At 46.1% G+C, this 20,446-nt stretch overlaps 1 protein-coding gene across 2 annotated transcripts in view; it reads right to left on the bottom strand.

Annotated features, from left to right (window-relative positions):
- Positions 1 to 19,984, bottom strand: part of LMX1A (LIM homeobox transcription factor 1 alpha) — a 167,452-nt gene extending 147,468 nt beyond the window's left edge. The window contains exons 1-3 of one of the 2 annotated variants that reach the window (XM_013988077.2): positions 17,182 to 19,984; positions 16,313 to 16,482; positions 13,882 to 14,068 (exon numbers count right to left, since the gene is read on the bottom strand). In XM_013988077.2, coding sequence (XP_013843531.2) covers positions 13,882 to 14,068; positions 16,313 to 16,482; positions 17,182 to 17,717 — 893 coding nt within the window. In that variant the 5' untranslated portion in view covers positions 17,718 to 19,984. The remainder of the gene's footprint in view (positions 1 to 13,881; positions 14,069 to 16,312; positions 16,483 to 17,181) is intronic. The other variant, XM_013988078.2, reaches the window with a different exon arrangement.

Below are 20,446 nucleotides of genomic sequence, written 5' to 3'. Positions count from 1 at the left end.
GCTCCCTCCATCTTGTCCGCAGAAAACAGCTCAATCTGGTCAAAAGTCAGGAATATGAACTGCCTAGATTCTGTGGCATGTGACTTTATTGGTAGGTCTCACCACATGACAGGTAATGTGAGCTTCAGAACTTTCCTTCCTCTCCGATTAACCAGCAATGTCAGCGTGAAACTGCCATCACTTCATCGTAACAGCTCAACCTCTGCAATACCGCACATCATTAAATTTTTAAAGGCGTTCATTGGGGAAGTCCTTTAATCCTTTAATAATTGAGTTGGAGGAAGGGGCCAGGGATGAAGAGCATTTACCTGAGCTGATATTAACTAGGTTTGGCTACTAATGGCTTTGTAACAATCCCACTGTGTCCGTGTTGCCATTTAAAAAAGTACCTTCCGTTTGGCCCTTGCTCTTTAACTGTCAACAAGGAACCTGAAAAATAATACAATATTAAGTATCACCATTTGTAGACGGTTTTCCACCCAGGTCTCCCTTCAAGCACTACTGAGTTCAGTCCAGACTGAGCTCTTACAATCAGTTGACAAATCAAGAAATTCATCCCATGAATCAACTGGGTGTTGATCCTATCCAATAACCCATCACTGATGCATTTTCCACTGACTTTACTGGCCACAAAGGCAGAGTCATTGGGAAATACTCAACCTTCTTAGTAGCGCCAATTTTAGTTTAATTCCTTTCTAAGTTATGAGGACTGGCCCCTCATGACCCTGTCACCTGTTCTCTCTTAGGGTCACACAGATATGACCACCCTAGACCTAAGCCAAGATTTCCACTTAACCATATACTGCTCCCCCACTCCTCATCAATACATTGCTGCTCCCCCACTGCACACATCAGGCAGCTGGTGGTCATGAGATGCCCTCAGGGAGCTCGCAGTCAAGGCACTGAGGTGCAAGAAAAATGGACCCACCTTCTGCCAGTCTCTGTTCTGTGGTGACCAGTTCCTGCTAATGCAGAGAGAAATGCATAAAATGAATGGTTGGGAAGGACCAAAGCAGGAAACATGTGCCCTTGATATCTCCCTAACCTTCCCCAAGACTTCTCCTCTATCAGTTGGATGCCTTCTCTCCTGGGGCCTTGATCTCCTCCCTTTCCTACTTCTTCAACTTCTTTTTACTGTAAAACCAATTAAAATGCTATCCTATCCCCTCCAAGTTTCTGATGAAGCTACATTTGGTAAAGTTTCCATCAACTAACTGCCAATTCCAAGAGCAAATAGGTGGCCCTACTTAATTTTATTTATTATTTATTTATTTTTTATTTTATTTATTTATTTATTTATTTTTGTCTTTTTAGGGCCGTACCCACGGCCTATGAAGGCTCCCAGGCTAGGGGTCAAATTGGAGCTACAGCTTCCGGCCTACACCACAGCCACAGCCACACAAGATCCGAGACCCGTCTGTGACCTACACCACAGCTCACAGCAACATCGGATACTTAACACACCGAGCGAGGCCAGGAATCGAACCCACAACCTCATGGTTCCTAGTCAGATTCATTAACCACTGAGCCACGATGGGAACTCCGTCCTACTTTTTTAAATTCCCCACCTCTGCCCTGTCCTCCAGAAGCTCATTCACTCTTGGTGTTCTCTCCTGCATCCATGTGTCCATGCCATTCCATTACAGCCTCTTCAAGGGCTCCATATTTTTTTTTTTTTTTTTTTTTTTTTTTTTTTTTTTGTCCTCACCCATGGCATGTGGAAGTTCCCAGGCCAGGGATCAACCCAGGCCACCACGGTGACAACTCAGGATCCTTAACCTGCTGCCACACGAGAGAACTCCTCCCAGGGCTCCTTGAACCCTGGTATCTCCCCAAAGCTCCATCAGTAGCCCTCTTCCCATTCTGTATAGTATCCCCTTGGGCATTTCTCATATTTAGATGATAAGATAACCTAAAGCTTCTTATCTGGTCTAGTTTCTAGATCTTATTCCTGGACATGTCCACATGAATGGTTCACGTCCCCTTTCACGTTCTAAGAGCGAATTAACGTGTCGCCTCTTCCAGGAAGCCGTTTCAACGACACCATGCAAGTCATTCATTGACTAATTTATCTATTCAGCTAACATATATTTGTCTAATGCCTATTATTTGTCAAGAACCATGCAAGATGCCAGAGATAAAGGAATTAAAAAATAAAATGAAACAAGAGAATGGTCCCTGTCCTTAAAGAGCTTATGATCTAGTAATTCAAACAGACAAAAAAATATCTATTCAAATTCAAAAAATATCTATTCAAATTATGACAAGCACTATAAAGATAATGCACAGCACATAGTAATAGGGAACAAAGGGATTTAGCACTTGAGTGGTACTCAGTCCCACTGGCCAGGCCTCTCTTAAAACACGTTCTCTCTTCTTTTAAGCATCTGTTTAATTTATGTCTCTAAGCAGTCTCTGTTAGATTGTTAAAACATCAGTGCTTTGTTTTATTCATTTTTACATATCTGGCACATACAGGAATTTAATAAGTCTGATGATTAAAGGAATGAATGAGTAATTTAATTAATGAACCAACTGTTTATAAGATTCCATTTAATTCTAAACTTGAGAAATCCACATGCAACTAGGTAAAGTGCATTCCAATTGCCAACGTATTACCTGAAATCTCTAGTTTCATTAAACGCCAGTTTACAGAGATTAAATTCAGGCGTACTTTTCATCTCTCTAAAATTGACTGCAACCACTTTTAAGAGAACAAAGTGTCGGCAGTGGTGAGAGAGAAATAATACAATACAGGAATACTTAATTTCCTCAAAAACCAAGATTCTATTATCCCCTTTTCAATCCAGCCAGGCCAAGGAATAAACAAGAGGGAGTGAACAGTTTTGGAAATCGGCCTCACACGGGGGCACAGTGGGACCTTTCCGAGCTGAGGCTGGGGCTTGTTTGAAAATACAACAGAGTTCAGAAGAAAACTTGGAAAGGGGTTATCCGAAGAATGGATGGACAGCTGCTGGCTAGTCCCAATGAAAGTATGTCTGGAAGGCTCCAGAGCTGATATTTAACAGTTCTGCTGCCAAATGTGCAGACAGGCTCCCAGAAAAAAAGTCACCAAGAGCAAACTCTGCGAGCTGGGGAGAAGGAAAATGGATGCTTGTCTCTCTTTGTATCATTCTTCCGGTACAGAAGAGCAGAGAGGCTGGCGGGACCATGGAGACCAGTGCAGTTGGGATGGGATGGGAAGGATGAGAAGGATGGCTTTGCACTTGTGCAAGAGTTTGATAAACAGGAGTGATAAGTGTACACTTGCGGCTTGCACACACACACATACACACACACTCAGGCATTCCCCAAATCCAAAAAAACTTCCTTGAAAAACCACGGAATATATAAACAGCTGACCATCGGAAGCCTGCCGGAAAGCTCAAGTATCTAGCAGGTGGGGACTTGTTTTCCAAGAGCTGGTTCAACAGGACAAACTGAGAATTGTGATCTCACCGGGGTGTGAACACCAGAATTCAAGGAGCAGATGGTGTGATTTAGTGGAAAGGCCATTGGACCAGGAGTCAGCGGCCGGGGAGAGAAACCCAGCTTCTCTCCTTACCAACAGCATGACCTCGGACAAGATCTTAGCCTCTCTGAATCTCAGTCTCCTCGGCTACGAAATGCTAAGGAAAAGACACCCTCTTCTCATCTAATTTTCTAAATTGTTGTGATTGCTGTCCAATTGAGATAATGTCTGTGAAGGCTCTTTGAAAATTGAAAAATATACTTTTGTTTTTATTATTTTTAGGGCCGTAGCCATGGCATATGGAGGTTTCCGGGCTAGGGGTAAAATGGGATCTGGAGCTGCAGGCCTACGCCACAGCCACAGCAACTCTGGATCCAAGACACATCTGCGGCCTGCACCGCAGCTCACAGCAACACTGGATCCTTGACACACTGAATGGAGCCAGGAATCAAACCTGTGTCCTTACGGATACTAGTCAGGTTCATTACCACTGAATCACAGTGGGAACTCCTGATACATTTTTTTTCCAACACACCCTCTTACGGTATTTTCTATAAGCCAAGCACTCATCTGCATGCTTTATAAATGTCAACTCAAAATGACCCTATGAGGTTGGTACAATTTTTCATTCCAGTTTTACTGAGATATAATTGACATAGAGCATTGTATACCTTTAAGACGTTCCGCGTCATGATTTGACTTTTACGCACATCATGAAATGATTACCACAATAGGTTTAAGTAAATATCCATCACCTCCTATAGCTGAAAATTTTTTAAACAGGAAAAAATATGTTTCCTTGTGACAAGGATTCATATATAACATACAGCAATGTTAAGCATATGTATCCTATTGTACATAATAGCCTCAGTGCTCATCTTATAACTGGAGGTTTGTGAGGTTGGTACCATGATTATCTTCATTTCAGGGAGAAGAAACAGACACAGAGAAAGCATGACTTTCACCCAAGGTAACACAGCTAGTGAGCAACAGAACAAGGATTTGGTCCCAGACACTCTGGCTCCAGAGTTTATGCTCTTAACCACTAGACTGTGTTGAGTTACTGTAAACAGCTCCTAAAAATATGTATTTTTCTATTCATATTAAAAACAACAACAATAATAATACCAAGTCTGCAGAGTTCTCTGTATTTCACCAAAAGGTTCATTATCTTATTTAACTCTTACAATAACCCTATAAGGTTGTTATTATTCTAGTCCCTTGTATAGATGAGGAAATTGTGGCTTGGATATCTCTTGACAGTAGGACATGTGTTTCCAATTATTTTTTCAGGATGGAGAGAGTTGTAAAGTGCCCAGACCATTCATATCCACCTGTCCAACCCCCTTCCATCTATGGACATGGCCTTTTAAAACAGAAGATCCCAACCAATAACAGAACACAAAGAAGATAAAACCCAGAAGAAAATGAGTGGGCGTGACATCGGGGCCAGCTTCACAAACAGAGACGTGTCCTACAAAGTGATACTTGCATTCAGCCTAAAATGACCATCTTTGCTGGTCCCATTCTAGGGCCTGAAAACATATCATCAGATAGTCCTTCCTTTCATTGGAACCCCTTCCAGTTAAAAAGTACCTTTGGAAGAACACCACATTATCATATATATCCCTATGTCAATTATTTCATAATATCTGCCCCATTTTGACCGCTGGCAAAGAGCAGGCTCTAGCCTGCACACAACATAATTTGAAATTTAAAAGGTCGTAAGATGGGTTCAGTATATAAGACAACCAAGAAGGCAAGGCTGAGGTGAGAGCCTGCAAATGGGGTTGGAAAACTGGTGCTGTGGTTGAATTCAGGGCTTCCAGGGGCAGAGCACCCCAGGGGAAAGATAAGTGCAGAGACCAAGCAACGCTCTAGCCAAAACAAACAAACAAACAAACAAAAACACATGTAGGAAGGGGCCACCTGGGATGTTCTTCCCCTTTGAATTTCCAGAGTTGACTTCAGCGTACAGCCACCAAGGCACAACCATGGTGACACTTTTGTCTCTGAAGATCGGGGCCCTCACCCCTGGCAAGATGGTGGCCGTCACAGCGCATGACTCCTGGGGACCGTGTGCATGCACAGTGGGAATCCCTGCGATAATAAGAGGAGGGGCAGGAGGAGAAGGGGTGGTGGGGAGCCAGCAGCAGGGGAGGAAACTCTCGATGGTTATGTTAAAAAGGATTTGTTCCACTGTCAAAACCAAAAAGCTCTCCCCAAGAGCCCCCTTTAAGGAAGGAAGCCTGAAATGACAGGGGTTGGGTGGGGGGAGCGATGTATTAAAGAGGCCCTTTGGAAAGGAGGCCAGGCCCATAAATGAGAGAGCATCAAGCAAAGGCAGGTGTGGCTGTAAAAATCCACCTCTGGAAGGCGACAAGCCCCTCTGGAGGCTGAACAGAAACTCGGCCCTGGTGTTTCTATGGGGTCCCATCCAAAGGGATCCCAAAGCCACTCTGACTCTCCTGAAGATCCTTTAAATCTCACCCACTCCTGATTCTCCCCCATGACTGGGATAGAGTCCAGTTACTACTGAGCTCCAAGAAACTGTACAAGCCACACCTGCCTCACTCACCTGCCCATTCCCTTCTATGGGCCCCAAACTGTCCCCAGCGACATCAATACCTTCTCCACCCTGGTGCTGGGGGCCCAGGCCAAGCTGGCATTAGCTTCTACTCAGGTTCAGGCTGTCGAGTTCTCAAACAAAGACATATTGGGACCCTCCTGCAGAGAGAGAGGGGACCGTTTCTGGGCCCAGAGGGAGCTGGCCTTAATCTGCTGCACAGTGAATGACAACAATGTTAAGAATGAAAATATGGTTTGGGGGATAGTCCCCAGGAGCCCAACATTTTGGTATTTAAAGGAACTTTAATGAGCTTAAGAGGCTAATCTGGAGTTCAGGAGGGGGTGTTTTGTTTTGTTTTGTTTTGAAAAATCCTTTTAAAGGTTCCTGAGGCTTGGTGGGGAGGAGGCAAGGGAACTGTGGGTCCAGGAGTGGCCACGGTGTAACTGAAGGGGCCAGATGGGGCAAGAAAAAGAGGCTGCTCCAAGGACCCCTTCTCACAGCAGCAGAACCTGATGCTCAAGAGAGAGAAAAGATGGTTCTTTCCGGGTAGAAGTGTGATGTCCAGAGAAGCAGCAAAAAAAGTTGATGCTAGCCAGGCTTCTCACCCCATGATGCCTTGTTCTGGTTTACTGGTTTACATCCGACACAGATGCTTCTCTGACTCACTCAAAAACACCCACCTATAGTAGGAGAACATAACCCAGCATCCATAAATGTGCCAGGCATACTCAGAAAGATGTTCAGGGGCCCCTAACTGGTCACCCAAAGACTGTGGTCATGGGATCATGCAAACCTGAGCATAACACCCCCTCGCCAGTTATTATAGCTGGGCCCTGCTCCATAACTGGGTAGCCCATTATTTTGTGCATCTGAAAGATGAAATTGTTTCCTCCAAGTGAAAAAAATGAAGACCAACAGTCCATAAGATTGGCCTTTGAAAAAAAAATGAGGCAGTTGATGAGATAATATTTAAGCACTATCTTATGCTTGCAAAAGTCAAGTTAACAAAATTCCATAGGACATAGGGGAGTGAGGAGAGGGGGCAGAATGGGGTGGGGTAGATGTAAAGTCAGATGATCCATTCTCAGTGATGCTGGATGTCAACGATATTTTCTACATGAACAGGGTATAACTGTCCCAAGGGGGTCCAATCCACAGTGGCCAGATATCTATCAGGGCTTGTCCATTAGAGGGGAAAGACGATAAAATACAAATCTAACAGGGTAGCAAGACACTGGAGGCCTAGAGTGTTGGAAAAGCCAGACACATTTACTGTTATCCAAAAATAGGATCCCCCGACTGGAATCTTGAAAGGCTGGAAGAGACCTAACTCTTTCATGTGACTTTGGTTACCGACTGGGAAAAGCACAGTCCATTTTGTATTTTTAGTTGTTATGTCATTATGGTGCAATAATGGGGAATCTGGCAAAGGTTTCATTAAATTCTAGCTAAGCCAAGCATGGCAGCCAGGTGACAAGCTCTACGGATGATGCGGTTGCCTTGGTTCATCACTGAAAAATACAGCACTGGGGTGGGTTTTAAAAATCCTTTTTTAACTACCCAGATGGGGCTATTTGTGATGGGACCAAGACAACCCAGAAGGTAGGAAACCAATGTAGGGCACAGTTTTATTCCTCCCGTAATGTCTTCACTAATACTTCAGTGTTTCTGCTGCATTCCAATTGCATCTGCCGTCTAATGCCAAAAGAAACTTAATCCCTGTCCTAAGTCTCATTTTATTTATTTTCAGGAGTGTGAAAACAAACATGCAGCAAGATTACAGTGTTTACACCTCCTTTTTAGCTGATATAGCTCTAAGCCTCCTGCTAATTAATGCCAGGGCCATAGCAATTTTATTAATTTCATCTTGGTTAAAAATATAGAGACAGATAATTGTGCTTGACCAAAATAACAATTTGACATTTGGAAGGTGTTCGCTTCATTTCAGCAACACTGTTGGCTGGGTTTCCTTTAATACACGACAAAGAGACACAAAGCTGTGGCTGACAATGGTCAATGATGACATAACTAATGCTAATTGTAATAAATTGATTAAAACATCCCCCATCACGCGCGTTGAGGAGATGAAGGAGAAAACCTAAATCGTGAGGTGAACTGATTTCCCGTCGGTTCCAGAAAACAGGCACAAGGGGGAAAAAGGCCTCTTTTCTCCAGAACCTTTTCTACATTTTGCTCCTAAAATTACCAATTTCCCCAAACCGAATCTGAAAAGGCCGCTGGCAACACTATTCTGCACATCCGCTAAGAAACTTTCAGAAAAACATTACAGGGCCTTCATTCCTAGGGGGAAGCCTCAGGCATGCTGGCAACAGGACAGAGCTCTCCCTTTTAGGAATCTTTTTGCTTCTGCACAGAATATGGGAGACACACTCCCCGCCCCAGACAGCCTCCAATCCTCCTTATCCCGCCCTGCAAATAAATGGCTTACCAAGAACTCCCATCATTTAAACATTCACATTAAAAAGATATTTAAAAAAAAATTTTTTTTGAAAAGCATTAAAGCAAAGCTAAGCTTCTGTAGTTAAGGCAGAAATTATTTTTAAATCTTTCCATGGTAGGTGTAATTGCATTTTCTACCCCAGGGCTCAATTCCCAGTATTATACAACTATGCTGAACAGTCAAGTCAATGTGATTCAATGTTGGTTTTTCAAACTCGATAATACAACAATGACATTTTGTATATGAGTTTACTCTCAGAAGCTTTAACCAATTTCTGGTAATATAATGAGTATTTTAAATCCTTGTCCATTTCCTCACTAGGACCCACACAATTTCTTTGACCATAAAAATAAATAGCTGATAATTGAATGAACAGAATTGTTCTCATTAGAGAAATAGTACCTACTCATTAACTCCAAAAAGTTCTCAGAATTAAAAAGCAACAATAAAGAGGGCTCTCTCAAATTAGTAACCATATTTTGGGTGACACAAAAGTTATAAATACAAAAAAATGAAACTAAAAAAGCTATCAGAAAAGCTCTTGTCACTGAAATCTAAATAGCAAAAGCAACTCCTTAGCCCGGTAGATGACAAATTCCTTGAACTCTACAGTATGTAAAAAACCAAAGTTATTTATCCAATAACTTTTTGCAATGTGCTCCATTTATGCTAAGGATCAAAAGAACCCCACAAGCCTACTCTGGAAAGCAATGTTCATATCTAATTCCCAGAATACTATTAATATCTCCTCCTGCTCTCTAATTTGATTTCAACATTTTAAGTCTGAGATTCAGAAAGTCCCGTCTAGGGACCAATACATATAAAAAGAGAAGACACCTCTGAACAAGGACTGTTTCCAATCACCCTCTAAATAAAAAAAAGAGATAAGTCAGCCTACACAAACACAGCCACAGTCTGTGGACAGTGCTTATCCCAAGCTAAGCCCTCCTGCAATTTAATGCAGACATCAATTTATTACCTAGTTGTGTTTGATTTTTATATTCTTTAAATTTTATTATGCCAGGAGCGGGGCCAACAGAAGATAAAGTAGAGGAAAAAAACCTAACAATTGCCTCTGTAATTTCATCTGTGGGCTTCTTTTATGAGGAACTGATGCCCAATTCTGAACTCCAAGTAATGTCACAGTAATAAGAGCAAACTAATCCTCCTCCCTACACACACATCCTACACTACCTTGATAAAATGCAGTATTAGTTCATTATCAAGCCTAACAGATTTCATTACCTCAACCATTTTTCCTTAGGGCTGCCAATCGGCAGGTCAAAAAGAAAGATACCAGGAAAACTCTGAGTGGGGGATATGCACTTGGCTCCACTGGAGTCCCCTTCTTAAGAAAAATTGGTCTGCTCCAAAAAAGGGGGGAGAAAACATGGACCGACCCTCTGAGAGAAGGTTTCCCAAGGCCAGTGATTTGCTGACATGTGGGGAGTTACGATGTTATAAGAGCAGCCCTGATGACAGCAATACTATCCCACACTGCTCCTAGGATGTCCAGAACAATCTAAGGGATAATGATAAACTTCGTATGTGAGGGGAGAGGGCCCTGCCCAACACACCGAGCCACCAGGCACATGAAAGAAACCATATAAACTTGATTTAAATGTGGGGTCTCTTCCAGAGGCTTAATTATCTATTGTATTACCACATTCTTGTTATTCAGCAGCCTCTTCCGTCTCCAACTTAAGTCCGACTACGGAATTTTTTAGGAACAACTTCAGGGAAAACTCCAAACTCACCAGATCCCGGCAGACTCAGTTACATAGGAAACAACAGTGACGTAAGTAGAAATTCCCTAGGCTGAAAAATACTTTGTTTTTCTGCTAACTTTCAGGAACGTTAAAGACAGGTGAGTCCAATGTTTAAACATTCACACCTAGGGCAGCCTGATGTTTTATACAACACGGTGCCTGCTCATCAGTTCTGGACATGTACCCTCCCACAGAGCTAGCTATTTTTCTTCGATGACATGTCACAAACAATAAAGGTCACCTCCAGCTCTTAATTTCTGGACATTCATAAATCAGTTTTCTACATGCCAGCCTTAAACATTGCTTTGTTTTGGATGATAAGAAGATAAATTATTCCTAAGAGTGTCACAGTATATGTGACAAATATTTAAAAAAGCACCCTGAAGTCTTCAAATGAATGGCTGTATGTTTTTAAGGTACCACTGACAATTCAATTTTTTTTTAAATTAGACAAATTTGGTGTTTGATATCAAGAGGGTGTAACAACTAGTGGATAGTGTAGAATTTTCACTTTTTAACTGACTGCCTGACACCATGAAGAGGTAGCTAATAATTCAAATGCAAACCTGCCCAATGGCCAGAAATGCACATACAAATGTCTAACATAAATATGATAAACTCACTTGGTTAATATTATGTTTATGGCCTTCACTGAAGACTGTACATTAGCTATATGTTGTTTTATTTTAATATCTAAAAATAGCATTTGAACTCCATGAATTGTGTAAACAAGGGCATTGCCTGACTATTCATTTTCTATGAAGTGCTACATGCTTTACCACCATCATTATCCTAACATTTTAACTTCCATCTTATTTTTCTCTCCACTTGCCTTGACTTGGCCTCAAATTTTTAAAAAGGTCCAATGAGAAAAGCGCAGTTATTTTCACAAATTTCTGGTCATTCCAGACAGCTCCCATTCAATACTTACTTAATCCTGCAATCTAAGCAGAGGAGGAGTTTGAGAAATACTCCATAGTTAAGATAACATAGATGGGAAAAGTGCTAGGCTATAAGTCTCCTGAAGGCAGGCTCTGAGACTTTTTCTCATTCATCACCTAGCCCAGTGCCTTCCCTGGAGAAGCTCGAAAAGCTTGTTGAATAAAGGAATTTGTCTTGAGCCTAATTTTAAAACAAACAAACCAACACCACCACCACCCTCCTCCTCTCCTACAGCAACTACCACACAGACTAATGCCAGTAAGATTACCAAACATATAAAAGCCCAATTTTGTTGGAAAAAGAATGGGATTGGGATCAGGGGATAGAGGAGAGAAATAGGAATAAAATTAATCTAAAAAAACAATGGAGGCACTGGGCATAGACAAGTGCTGACAGTGCACGAAAGAAACCACCAACTCCATTTTGGACATCTGTGTTTCCAAAATATATGTAAAAAAATCAACATTTAAAAACCCTCATTGTAACATCAACACCTCTCTGAACAATGCAGCTCATAGTACTCTGTAAAATCTTCTTGGTTCTGGCCAACAGCTGGCAAGTTGATCCCTGCAATTTTCCCTTTGCAGAAATAGCTTTGTGCGGGGAGAACTGACCCTAGTGGGCTAATAAGCCCAAACCGAGCCAAACCTGGGAGGCTGAAATGGAGGGGACATTGTTGTGTTAAGTACTTTACAACAACTGTTTCTTCTCCCCTTGACACGGCCTGACTTCCTTAAAGAAGATTTGACTGGCCAGACAGCTGTGTTGACCCTTAAGCCTTCTTTGATTCGTGATTTTTTTTTCACAAACAGAATAGAAATTCACAACCCAAATCCCTTCCTAAGCTCTCATACTTTTGAATTTGCTAGTGTTGTGCCTGAAGGATGTGGACATTTCAGTAATCTATAAGCACAAAGATAAAGATTGGGTCGACACAATCCCCAAACCTTCAGACGAAAAGCAAGAGGGGGGAAAAAAAACGAGCAATCAACCAGAAGTTTTATCCAAAGGTGGTACTTTAAGTTTTGCGGGCAAAAATCTGCTTAATAACCTAAAAATTGCACTTTTTGCTCAGACACTAGACCAGTAAATAATCAAGAACAGATACAGGCATATCTTCTTAAAAAAAAAAAAAAAGTTAAACCATAATTACCACTTAGGGAGATGGTCATACATTTTCACCTCTTTCTGTATTTCTGAACTGCCCAGCTCATCCAAAATCAAACATGTACTTTTCTGGTGCTAAAAAATGGAAAGTTATCTTTTCAAAACAAAACCAAATGCCCAGGATTCTATCCACATGGGGGTAAATTTCAAGTATCCTATAGCCAAGGAGTGTGCACAGCAGAATTTTTGTGTATATGGTCACTGGATCTGATTGCTTTGTCAGGTTTTAGTTAACCTCACAGCCCAAGCAAATCAGAAAAGAAGAGATTTCTATTCTTTCTTGGAGCTTTTTGTTAAATTGAGGCTTTGCCTGCACACCTCCTTTCACTGTGTGTTTTTAATAAAGTGATGGGAACTGCTTTTCATGAACACTAACCCTCCCTTGATTATCCCCATATAGTGCTGTCCTTTTTATTCACCAGTGACAAATGCAGAAATGTTCCCCAAGCGCAATTCATCGCATATACCAAAAACGGAGGCCTTGGATTCAGCCCCCCCCCTTTTTTTTGCTTCAATACCCTCCACAGCTCTGTTAAGTCAGCATCCCTATTATTAGTCAGTCTGACCAGGAAAAGCAGCTCCCCTCTCCTTAGCTCTACTAAGCAACTCCGGACCAGGAAATCCTTCAAACACCCACTTCTCAGCCTCATCCAGGCTTTCTGCATTACAAACATCTAGAATCAAAATAATCCACTCTCTTAAATACCTGCCTCCTAATTCTCCTCAAAACACACCAGAGAGTTCACCTCCACGGGAAGGAACTGAACCTGCCTCGTGAAAGAAATGCCTGCCCAGAGGGGAATTAGGGAAGAGGCGGAGGGCGATGGCAGACTGGGCTTCAGGACAAGCTCCAACTTCTGGCCTTACCGCCCCTGACCCCAGGGTTTTAGAGAAGCCCGGGAAGGGGGTGGAGAGAGAACATTGGGGGTGGAGGGGAAGCAAACCGGGTGTGAGCCTCGGAGCACAGAGGGTCCGCAGCGCCTTTTCTGAGCCCAATCTGTCAGGATCCCCGCGGACAAAGCCAAGGAGGAACAAGCACGGGGGCCCAAGCTTTGGAATCAGCACAGCCTCAGTTCTGCGCACAAGCGCCCTGGTGGCGCAGACAGGTGGGTGAGGTGGAGGGGGATCTCGGGAGGAGAGATGGGCCACTGGCAGCCCCCAAGGGCACCCCAGTGAATAGGGAGGGGATACACTAGGTGGATGGGGTGTGAGCGCCCACAAAGGAGTGTCCTCCAGGAATGACCAGGTCGGGAAAACTGAGCTAGCAGACCGCAGAGGGAGCCATCTCCCGCGCTTCTTCCACGGTGGTTGTGCGCAACCGCGCGGTTCTCGGCTACCCAGAGGGTATACAGGAGGGGGTGAATGTCCACCTGCATCTCTAGGCACGCGTGTGCATCTTGCGCCTTCCAGAAGCAAATGAGGGGGTAAAGAGGGGCAAAGTCTCCCGCGCCCGCCAGGCTGATGCGGTGTGTGGGGTGCGCTACGAGGCGCGGTCACTTACTTCTCATAGTCATACTTGCAGTAGAGCTTCTTGTCCCGGTAGAAGCAGGTGGTCTCCAGGGGCTCTTTGCAGGAGGCACACTGAACGCACTGCTCATGCCAGAAGCTGTCGTTGAGCCGCAGCAGAAACCTGTCCGAGATGACCCGTTGACAGCCCTCGCAGACAGACTTGGGGCTCACAGCTCTGCCTATAGCAGCAACAGACGTTGGCCGGTGAGCGGCGCCGGCCCAGCATCCCGGCGAAACCCAGCCCGGACCCACTATGGATCACTCCATACCCACGGATTTCTCCCGCGCCCCTCACCCGGGGAAGGCCCCTGCTCAACAATCAAGCCGACATTTGGAGAGCAGAGGAAAACCAAACCAAATGGCGTTTCTGATAAACACGGACTATGTGAGAAGGTTTAAATTCTACTAGGGGAGGCGGTAGAAATCAATAAGTGGCCTTTAATTATCAGACCTACCCAGGTATGCGCGCAAACGTGCGCACATCTAGTAAAATTAACCTAGGAATAAATTATCACTCCCAGGTTTATAACCTAATCATGAAATCATTCACTATGCATGTCTTTATTGTCTGTTATTAAAACTGAGTGTGTAAAAAGAATTTTCTTTTTTCGTTTGGTTTCGTCTTTTGCTAAAAGATAATTCTGCTCTTTTTTTTTTTTGAGGAAAAACTAATTTGTTTTTTGGTTTTTTTTTTTTTTTGCTCCCTAAAAAGTCCCATGCAAACAGAAAATACAGTCTCGCCCTGGACAAACACAGTGTTGCTCAAATCAATGAATCCCAAACTGCCGGCCAGGGGCAGATTGCAAACAGGTTTGTTGTTTTTTGTTTGTTTGTTTGTTTGTTTTCCATAATTAAGAAGCATCAAAATGGAGAGAAGAAAAAAAAAAGGGGTCGGGGAGAAGCAGGACTCAGAAATGCCGGGGAGAGTCTGGCCAGGATTCCGGGAATCAGGCAAGCTCAGCAGCCACGCGTCAGGGTGAAACCGAACCCAAACACTCAAACCAACTCTGCTAAAAAGGGAATCCTTTCTGTCCTTCCCTTTGCACTTGTGTCAGATTTGTTCCTTTAGTTTCTGGGAGTGGGACAGGGGACACTTTTTTTTAGGGTGGTGGGATGCTCTGCCGCCTTTGTCATCACATTTCACATCTATTTAAAGAAGACCTTGTCCTTCTATAACAATACCTTTGCGCATGGTGTCCCAAAGGGCCTGACCCTTCCCAGTTTCCCTGATACACTCCAGTTGCTTTCCCCTTAGGGAACCTGGCCACCGGCTCAGGAGTGGGCTGGTCACGTTGGGGTTGCAGGCGCGGAGGGCTAGAAGCAGCGAGATCTTTAAAATAGTCTCTACTTTTTCTGCCCTGTCTCAATGTCCAGGGTCACCTCCCAGGTGCAGGGAGTGGAGGTGGGCCTGGGAGGATGCGCAGGGCCAGTGGCAATGCCCCAATGAATGCAGAAGTGCACGAGCACCCTGTGACAGGTCAGGGCCAACTCTGGTCCCCTGGTTCTTCCAAGGATGTACTAAGTTGGGAAGTTTCCCAAAGGGCGGTTGCAAGAAGAGAACGCATTGAGCACGATTTCGTTTCATCTGGGGAGATTCCTCCCTGAGTCTGGTTTCTCCAGCCTACCATCTCATCCTCAGCCTTCACTCTGCTCTAGCATTCCAAGCGAGGGAAAGGGGCTAGAGGTTGAAATGACAAAACGGAAAACCCTCCCGCTAAAAAAATGAAAACACCAATTTACCAAACTTGAAAAGCATCGAGGGCAGAGGAGGGAGTGGGAATCTCTGGCCTCAACTCGGTTAGTCTCGCGTGTGGATTGTGGCCCTGGGCTCGCTGCTCCTCCGTGGTCGCTGAGAAGGATTTGGGTGGACCGGGGGAGAGGGGGTAAAGAGCGGCAGAATCCGCGATCCGTCTCTAGTTAATTAAAGCCGAGAGGAGGGCCCTGCCGAGAGGGCTAATCCCAGCGCAGCGCTGCCCACCGGCCCGGAAAAGCCTCTCGGCGGTGCTGAGATTGGGGCTGGAGTTGGTGGAGGCGAGAAGCCGCCTCAAACTTGGGTGCTCTGGGCCTCGGGTGTGTATGCTCATCCCTAAGCCTCCGAGAAGAAGGCGGCATTTATGAGACGTCGATCAGCTCTGTGATTAAAAACCAGCCCTGGGTATTTTTAATCACTTGCCACTCAAATGCCTCAGAGCAAGCTCGCCCGCCCCTCGCGGCTTTGGGGACTTCGGTGCCCTGGCGCTTGAGGCCTGGGGCGGCTTGTCAGTTTAGGGTAGGAAGGACCCACAGGGACTGACGGATAGACAGGGAGTGGGCTCAATTGAGTGCATGACGCGGGGCGCCAGCTCCCCTATCGCCGACCGGGTCCCAGAGCTGGGGCCAGGCAGAAAGATGGTGCGCCCGAGGCGCTCGGCTTGAACACTCACCCAGCAGCGAGGAAAAAGAGGCCGACGTCTCGATGGCACTTTGGAAGTTCTCCTCCATCTTCAAGCCGTCCAGCATGTTCGGGCCGGGCTGTGAGAACCTGGTAGATGAGAGGAAACGACGCTTTTGGCGTCGGTGCCGTCTGGGACTCGGCGCCCGCAGCCGCCGCACTCTTGGGAAAAAAACAGAGGGAATGTCCAGGATGACCAGAACGAGCTGAGAGGGTAGAGTCCAGCCAAGAGAAATGTGGGATGGGAGGAGAGAAACGAGTCACAGCGAACTGCTCTGACTGATCTGATTTCACTCGAAGTCAACGCGTTAAGTACTTAGGCCTCCGCCCCCCAACTGCGCTTCTCCTTCCCCTGCCCCCACCCTCCCACTCGGTCCCCAGCCCCAGGTTTCCCACTCCAAGAACGACTCCGCCCCAACTTATACTAATGGGGGCCCTAGGGATGCCTCTGCAGGAACCCAGCTACTGGGGTAAGCTGGAGATAAAAAGAGTGGGTGCTTTCCCTCGCGGGGCCGGGCCCAGACACGCGTAACTACGAGGTCTACAGCCCGCGCCTAGACCCGCCGCGATGCGTCCCTCACCTGCCCCGACCGCGGAGGGGCAGACTAAACGATCTGGAGAGCGTCCCGCCAGCTCCCGGATTCAGGGCCCTGGGATCTGCTGGGGGCGCGCGGGAGCTGGCGTGCGGGGCTCGCGGGGAGGTCCTCCCGCCGGTCGGCCGGTGCCGGGAATGTCTGCAGGAGCGAAGTCGCCTCGGGGAGGAGCCGCGGCTGGCCCTGCTCACTCTTGGATGCATTTCAAATCAACTTTCAGAAACACGCCCGCCCGGGCTGGAGCCTAGGAACAGGCAGCCTTCCTTACCTGATGGGCGAGCTTGCTCCCCGTGGCAGGAGACGAATGAAGTTGCCGGGAGCCGCGGGAAGCTTGGGCCGGGGGAGGCGTAGGCCCTCGAGGCTGCAGCCGGAGCAGCCGCCCCCGGCTCCGGCGCGCCCGGGAGGGAGCCGGAGCGAGCGCCGGCCCCTGGCTCCGCTCCTCGGCGCGCTCGGGCCGGGCCGGGACGTGGCCGCGGGCGGGCGGCCTTCTCGGGACGTCCTGCCCGCCCGAGTCGCTCCTCGGGAGGAGGGGAGGGCCGGATGCTTCTCCCAGGCTAGAGGGAAGGCGGAGGCCCAGGGTCCTGGGTGCGAGTCGGGCCCTGCTTGGCTGGGGCGGATCCGGCCGCTTCTGACGGGGGCCGCGGCGCTGCTTGCGCGGCAGAGGGAAGGGGTGGGGTGCGCAGGGAGGGGGCTGGGAGCGCGTCCCGTGGAGGGCCCGCGGTGCTCCCTTCCCAGCCTGGCGGCGCGGCCCACCTCACGGCCACCGCCGGGTGCGCCCCTCAGCCGCTTCGACCTCCCGGGCATGCAAACTTTCCTCCCCTCCACGTGTAGCTGCAACCACCGGGCGCGCTGACCCCTCCGCCGGCTGTCCCGCGCCCCCTCTGCGCCACCTGGGCTGCGGCGCTGGCACACCGGTTCCCGGCAGCTATTCCACCACTGCGAGAGGTAAAAGCACCGCAAACCTCACTCGGGCTGCGGGAAAAGCCAAGAAGCTATTTGCCACTCGTGGCTGTGGGACCCTGCGGCTCCGAGCTACAGAAAACCCTTCTCCTTCACCCGGGTTTCCCACAGGTTCCCAACTTCTGTTAGGCTCCGAACCCATTCGCCTTTTCAGTTCGAAACCCGCTCACCGATGGGATATGCAGATGCCATGGGATACAAGGCCAGAGCTTGAATCAGACTCCTAGTAGAAACTAGAGGGGCTCTCAGAATAATACTGTGCAGAAAGTCAGCTAAGGGGGCATTCTTAGGGGAGCAAATTGTCTGGGGAAAATATTAACTCGCTACGCTTCCTAACCTCAGCCTCCGGTAATGGAACTGTAGCCCCTGCAGGAGCAGAAAGTTTTCTGTGTATCTCAAGAGGGTAGCACCGTTCGGAGCCCAAGTGCATGCTCAATTCAAATAAACAAACAAGCAAACAAACAAACAAAACAACCCTGGCTAACACTTATCAAACATTTATTTTGTTCCAGGCTTGGTTACATAGTTAACTCATTTCATCTTTACAAAAACCCTGTGAGGTGGAGACCTATTACCCCAATATTACAGGTGAGGAAAACAATACGGAGGGCACCTGAATGCTACAGGTAGGTTCAGTTCAATGGGGTTCTCTGGGCGTCCCTCGGTTCCTGAATGGAACAGAAGTGAATTGTAATTTCTGTGCACATCGGCAAGGTGAACCTGAGCAGAGGAGATGCCACATAGCAAACGTTTTCTATTACCTGCTCCAAGGACAGGACCACTTCCTTATTTTTAAAGAAAAAGGGCTGGCAGCACTTGCTCCAATGTGCTTAGAGGCAGTGACCCCATTTTAAGTACTTTCTGACAGCAGGCACAAGCAAAACACCAAAGATCACTTAGAGAAGCAAGGGAAAAGGGCAAAGAGTTTAATGCTTTACATTTGATTGCTGCTTTATACTGTTCAGGGCAGTTTCACATACATGTTTTGCTTGATCTTTACAACAAACCTGTGAGGGAGGCAAAACAAAGAGTTTTATCCATAGTTTCAGATGCATTTGGGGGACTTAGCAGGGCTGGGAGATTTCTCTGATGTTGCACCGATGGCTAGTGGGGTACCCACTGACACCTGCCCTTTGTCCTTTCTGACACCCCAAATAGAGCAGGGAGTGAAAAAATATATATGAGTTACAAGTATTCTTAGGATAATATAGAAATAGAAGTTAGACAAGAAAGAAGTTAGGCAAACACAATCATAAAGAATATTTTTAAATACCCAGCAGAGCTTTGGTTTCACTGAAGGTCTTGAATTTGTGAAATATGTTAACTAGTAGGAGGAATTTCTCTGTAAGAGAATATCCTGAATGTGAATAGATTCTCATCTGATCTGGGACCCAACTCTTTCAAGTGTTTCTTGCCTCTGGAAGGAAGCCTGCTTAGTGTACATTACACAAGTGTTTGGAGGGAATGTCTTTCCCCAGCTGGCACCTCCAGGATGGAGAGGTATTTCATGATACATTATAAGTCATAGGGTCCTTGGTCAGAGCCAGGCACATATATGCGATCAACATATACCATTTATGGAGTCCCCCCTGTGGCATGGTGGGTTAGGAATGTGACTGCAGCAGCTTGGGTCACTGAAGTGGCAAGAGTTCGATCCCTGGCCCGGCACAGTGAATTAAAGGATCCAGAGCTGCCACAGCAGCTGAGGCATAAGTCATAGCTACGGCTTGGATTCAATCCTTGACCCCGGAACCTTCATACGCTATGGGTGCGGCCATAAAAACAAAAAAACCAAGTACCATTTACTTAACTGATAGATGAGGGATGCACTCACAGTATTGGGAGGGGGGCAGAGGAGCCCTACAGTAAAAGTGAAAGCAGAGAAAGTCAGGAATCAAAGGACTTCACTTTTGTTCCCAGCTCTGCCACTCAGTTGGGCCATCAGTTCACCTCTCTGGGCAACAGAATTTCCTCTCTGAAATGACAAGGCTATCCTACAGAGTCTGTACGGCCCTCGCAGACTAAAGTTTGTAGAATCACACTGATTTTGTATGGGATGTGCCATAGAACCAGTATATCCTTATCATGTGCTTTGCGGAATTTCTCCATGTGTGGACTAAGTGACGTGTCTAAACCAATAAAGATTCACATTGTTTATTCAGAGTTTTCTTGTGTATGATTTATGACTTACCTCTCCTAATGAATTTGGGGATCATGAGTTCCACCTCTACCCCGGTATCCTTTCACTGTGGCCTTAGTCAACTCAGGGTCATGGATGGGTGAGCAGGCATATTTCCACTGTGAACCACGCTGCTGATCAGGCCTTGTGGTTTTCGTTTTAAACTCAAAAACCATTATTTTACCTTTTCAATGAAAAAAGATGCCACAGAGCCACCATCCAGAAGCTCTTTATGAGAAATAAGCCATGTTCTCCCTTTTATCAGAAAGAAGTATTTTTTCCCAAGAATTTGGGAAAGTAAGATAAAACAAGTTTTAGAAGAGACTCCCCAAATAACAGACTTTAAGAATTGGAAGAGACCTTCAAGCTCATCTGGTCCAATTTTTTTCACTGA

Source organism: Sus scrofa, chromosome 4 (assembly GCF_000003025.6).
Source record: "Sus scrofa isolate TJ Tabasco breed Duroc chromosome 4, Sscrofa11.1, whole genome shotgun sequence".
Lineage (NCBI taxonomy): Eukaryota > Metazoa > Chordata > Mammalia > Artiodactyla > Suidae > Sus > Sus scrofa.
Note: the sequence above shows the minus strand (reverse complement) of the source record. Positions and strands in the feature narration are given on the sequence as shown.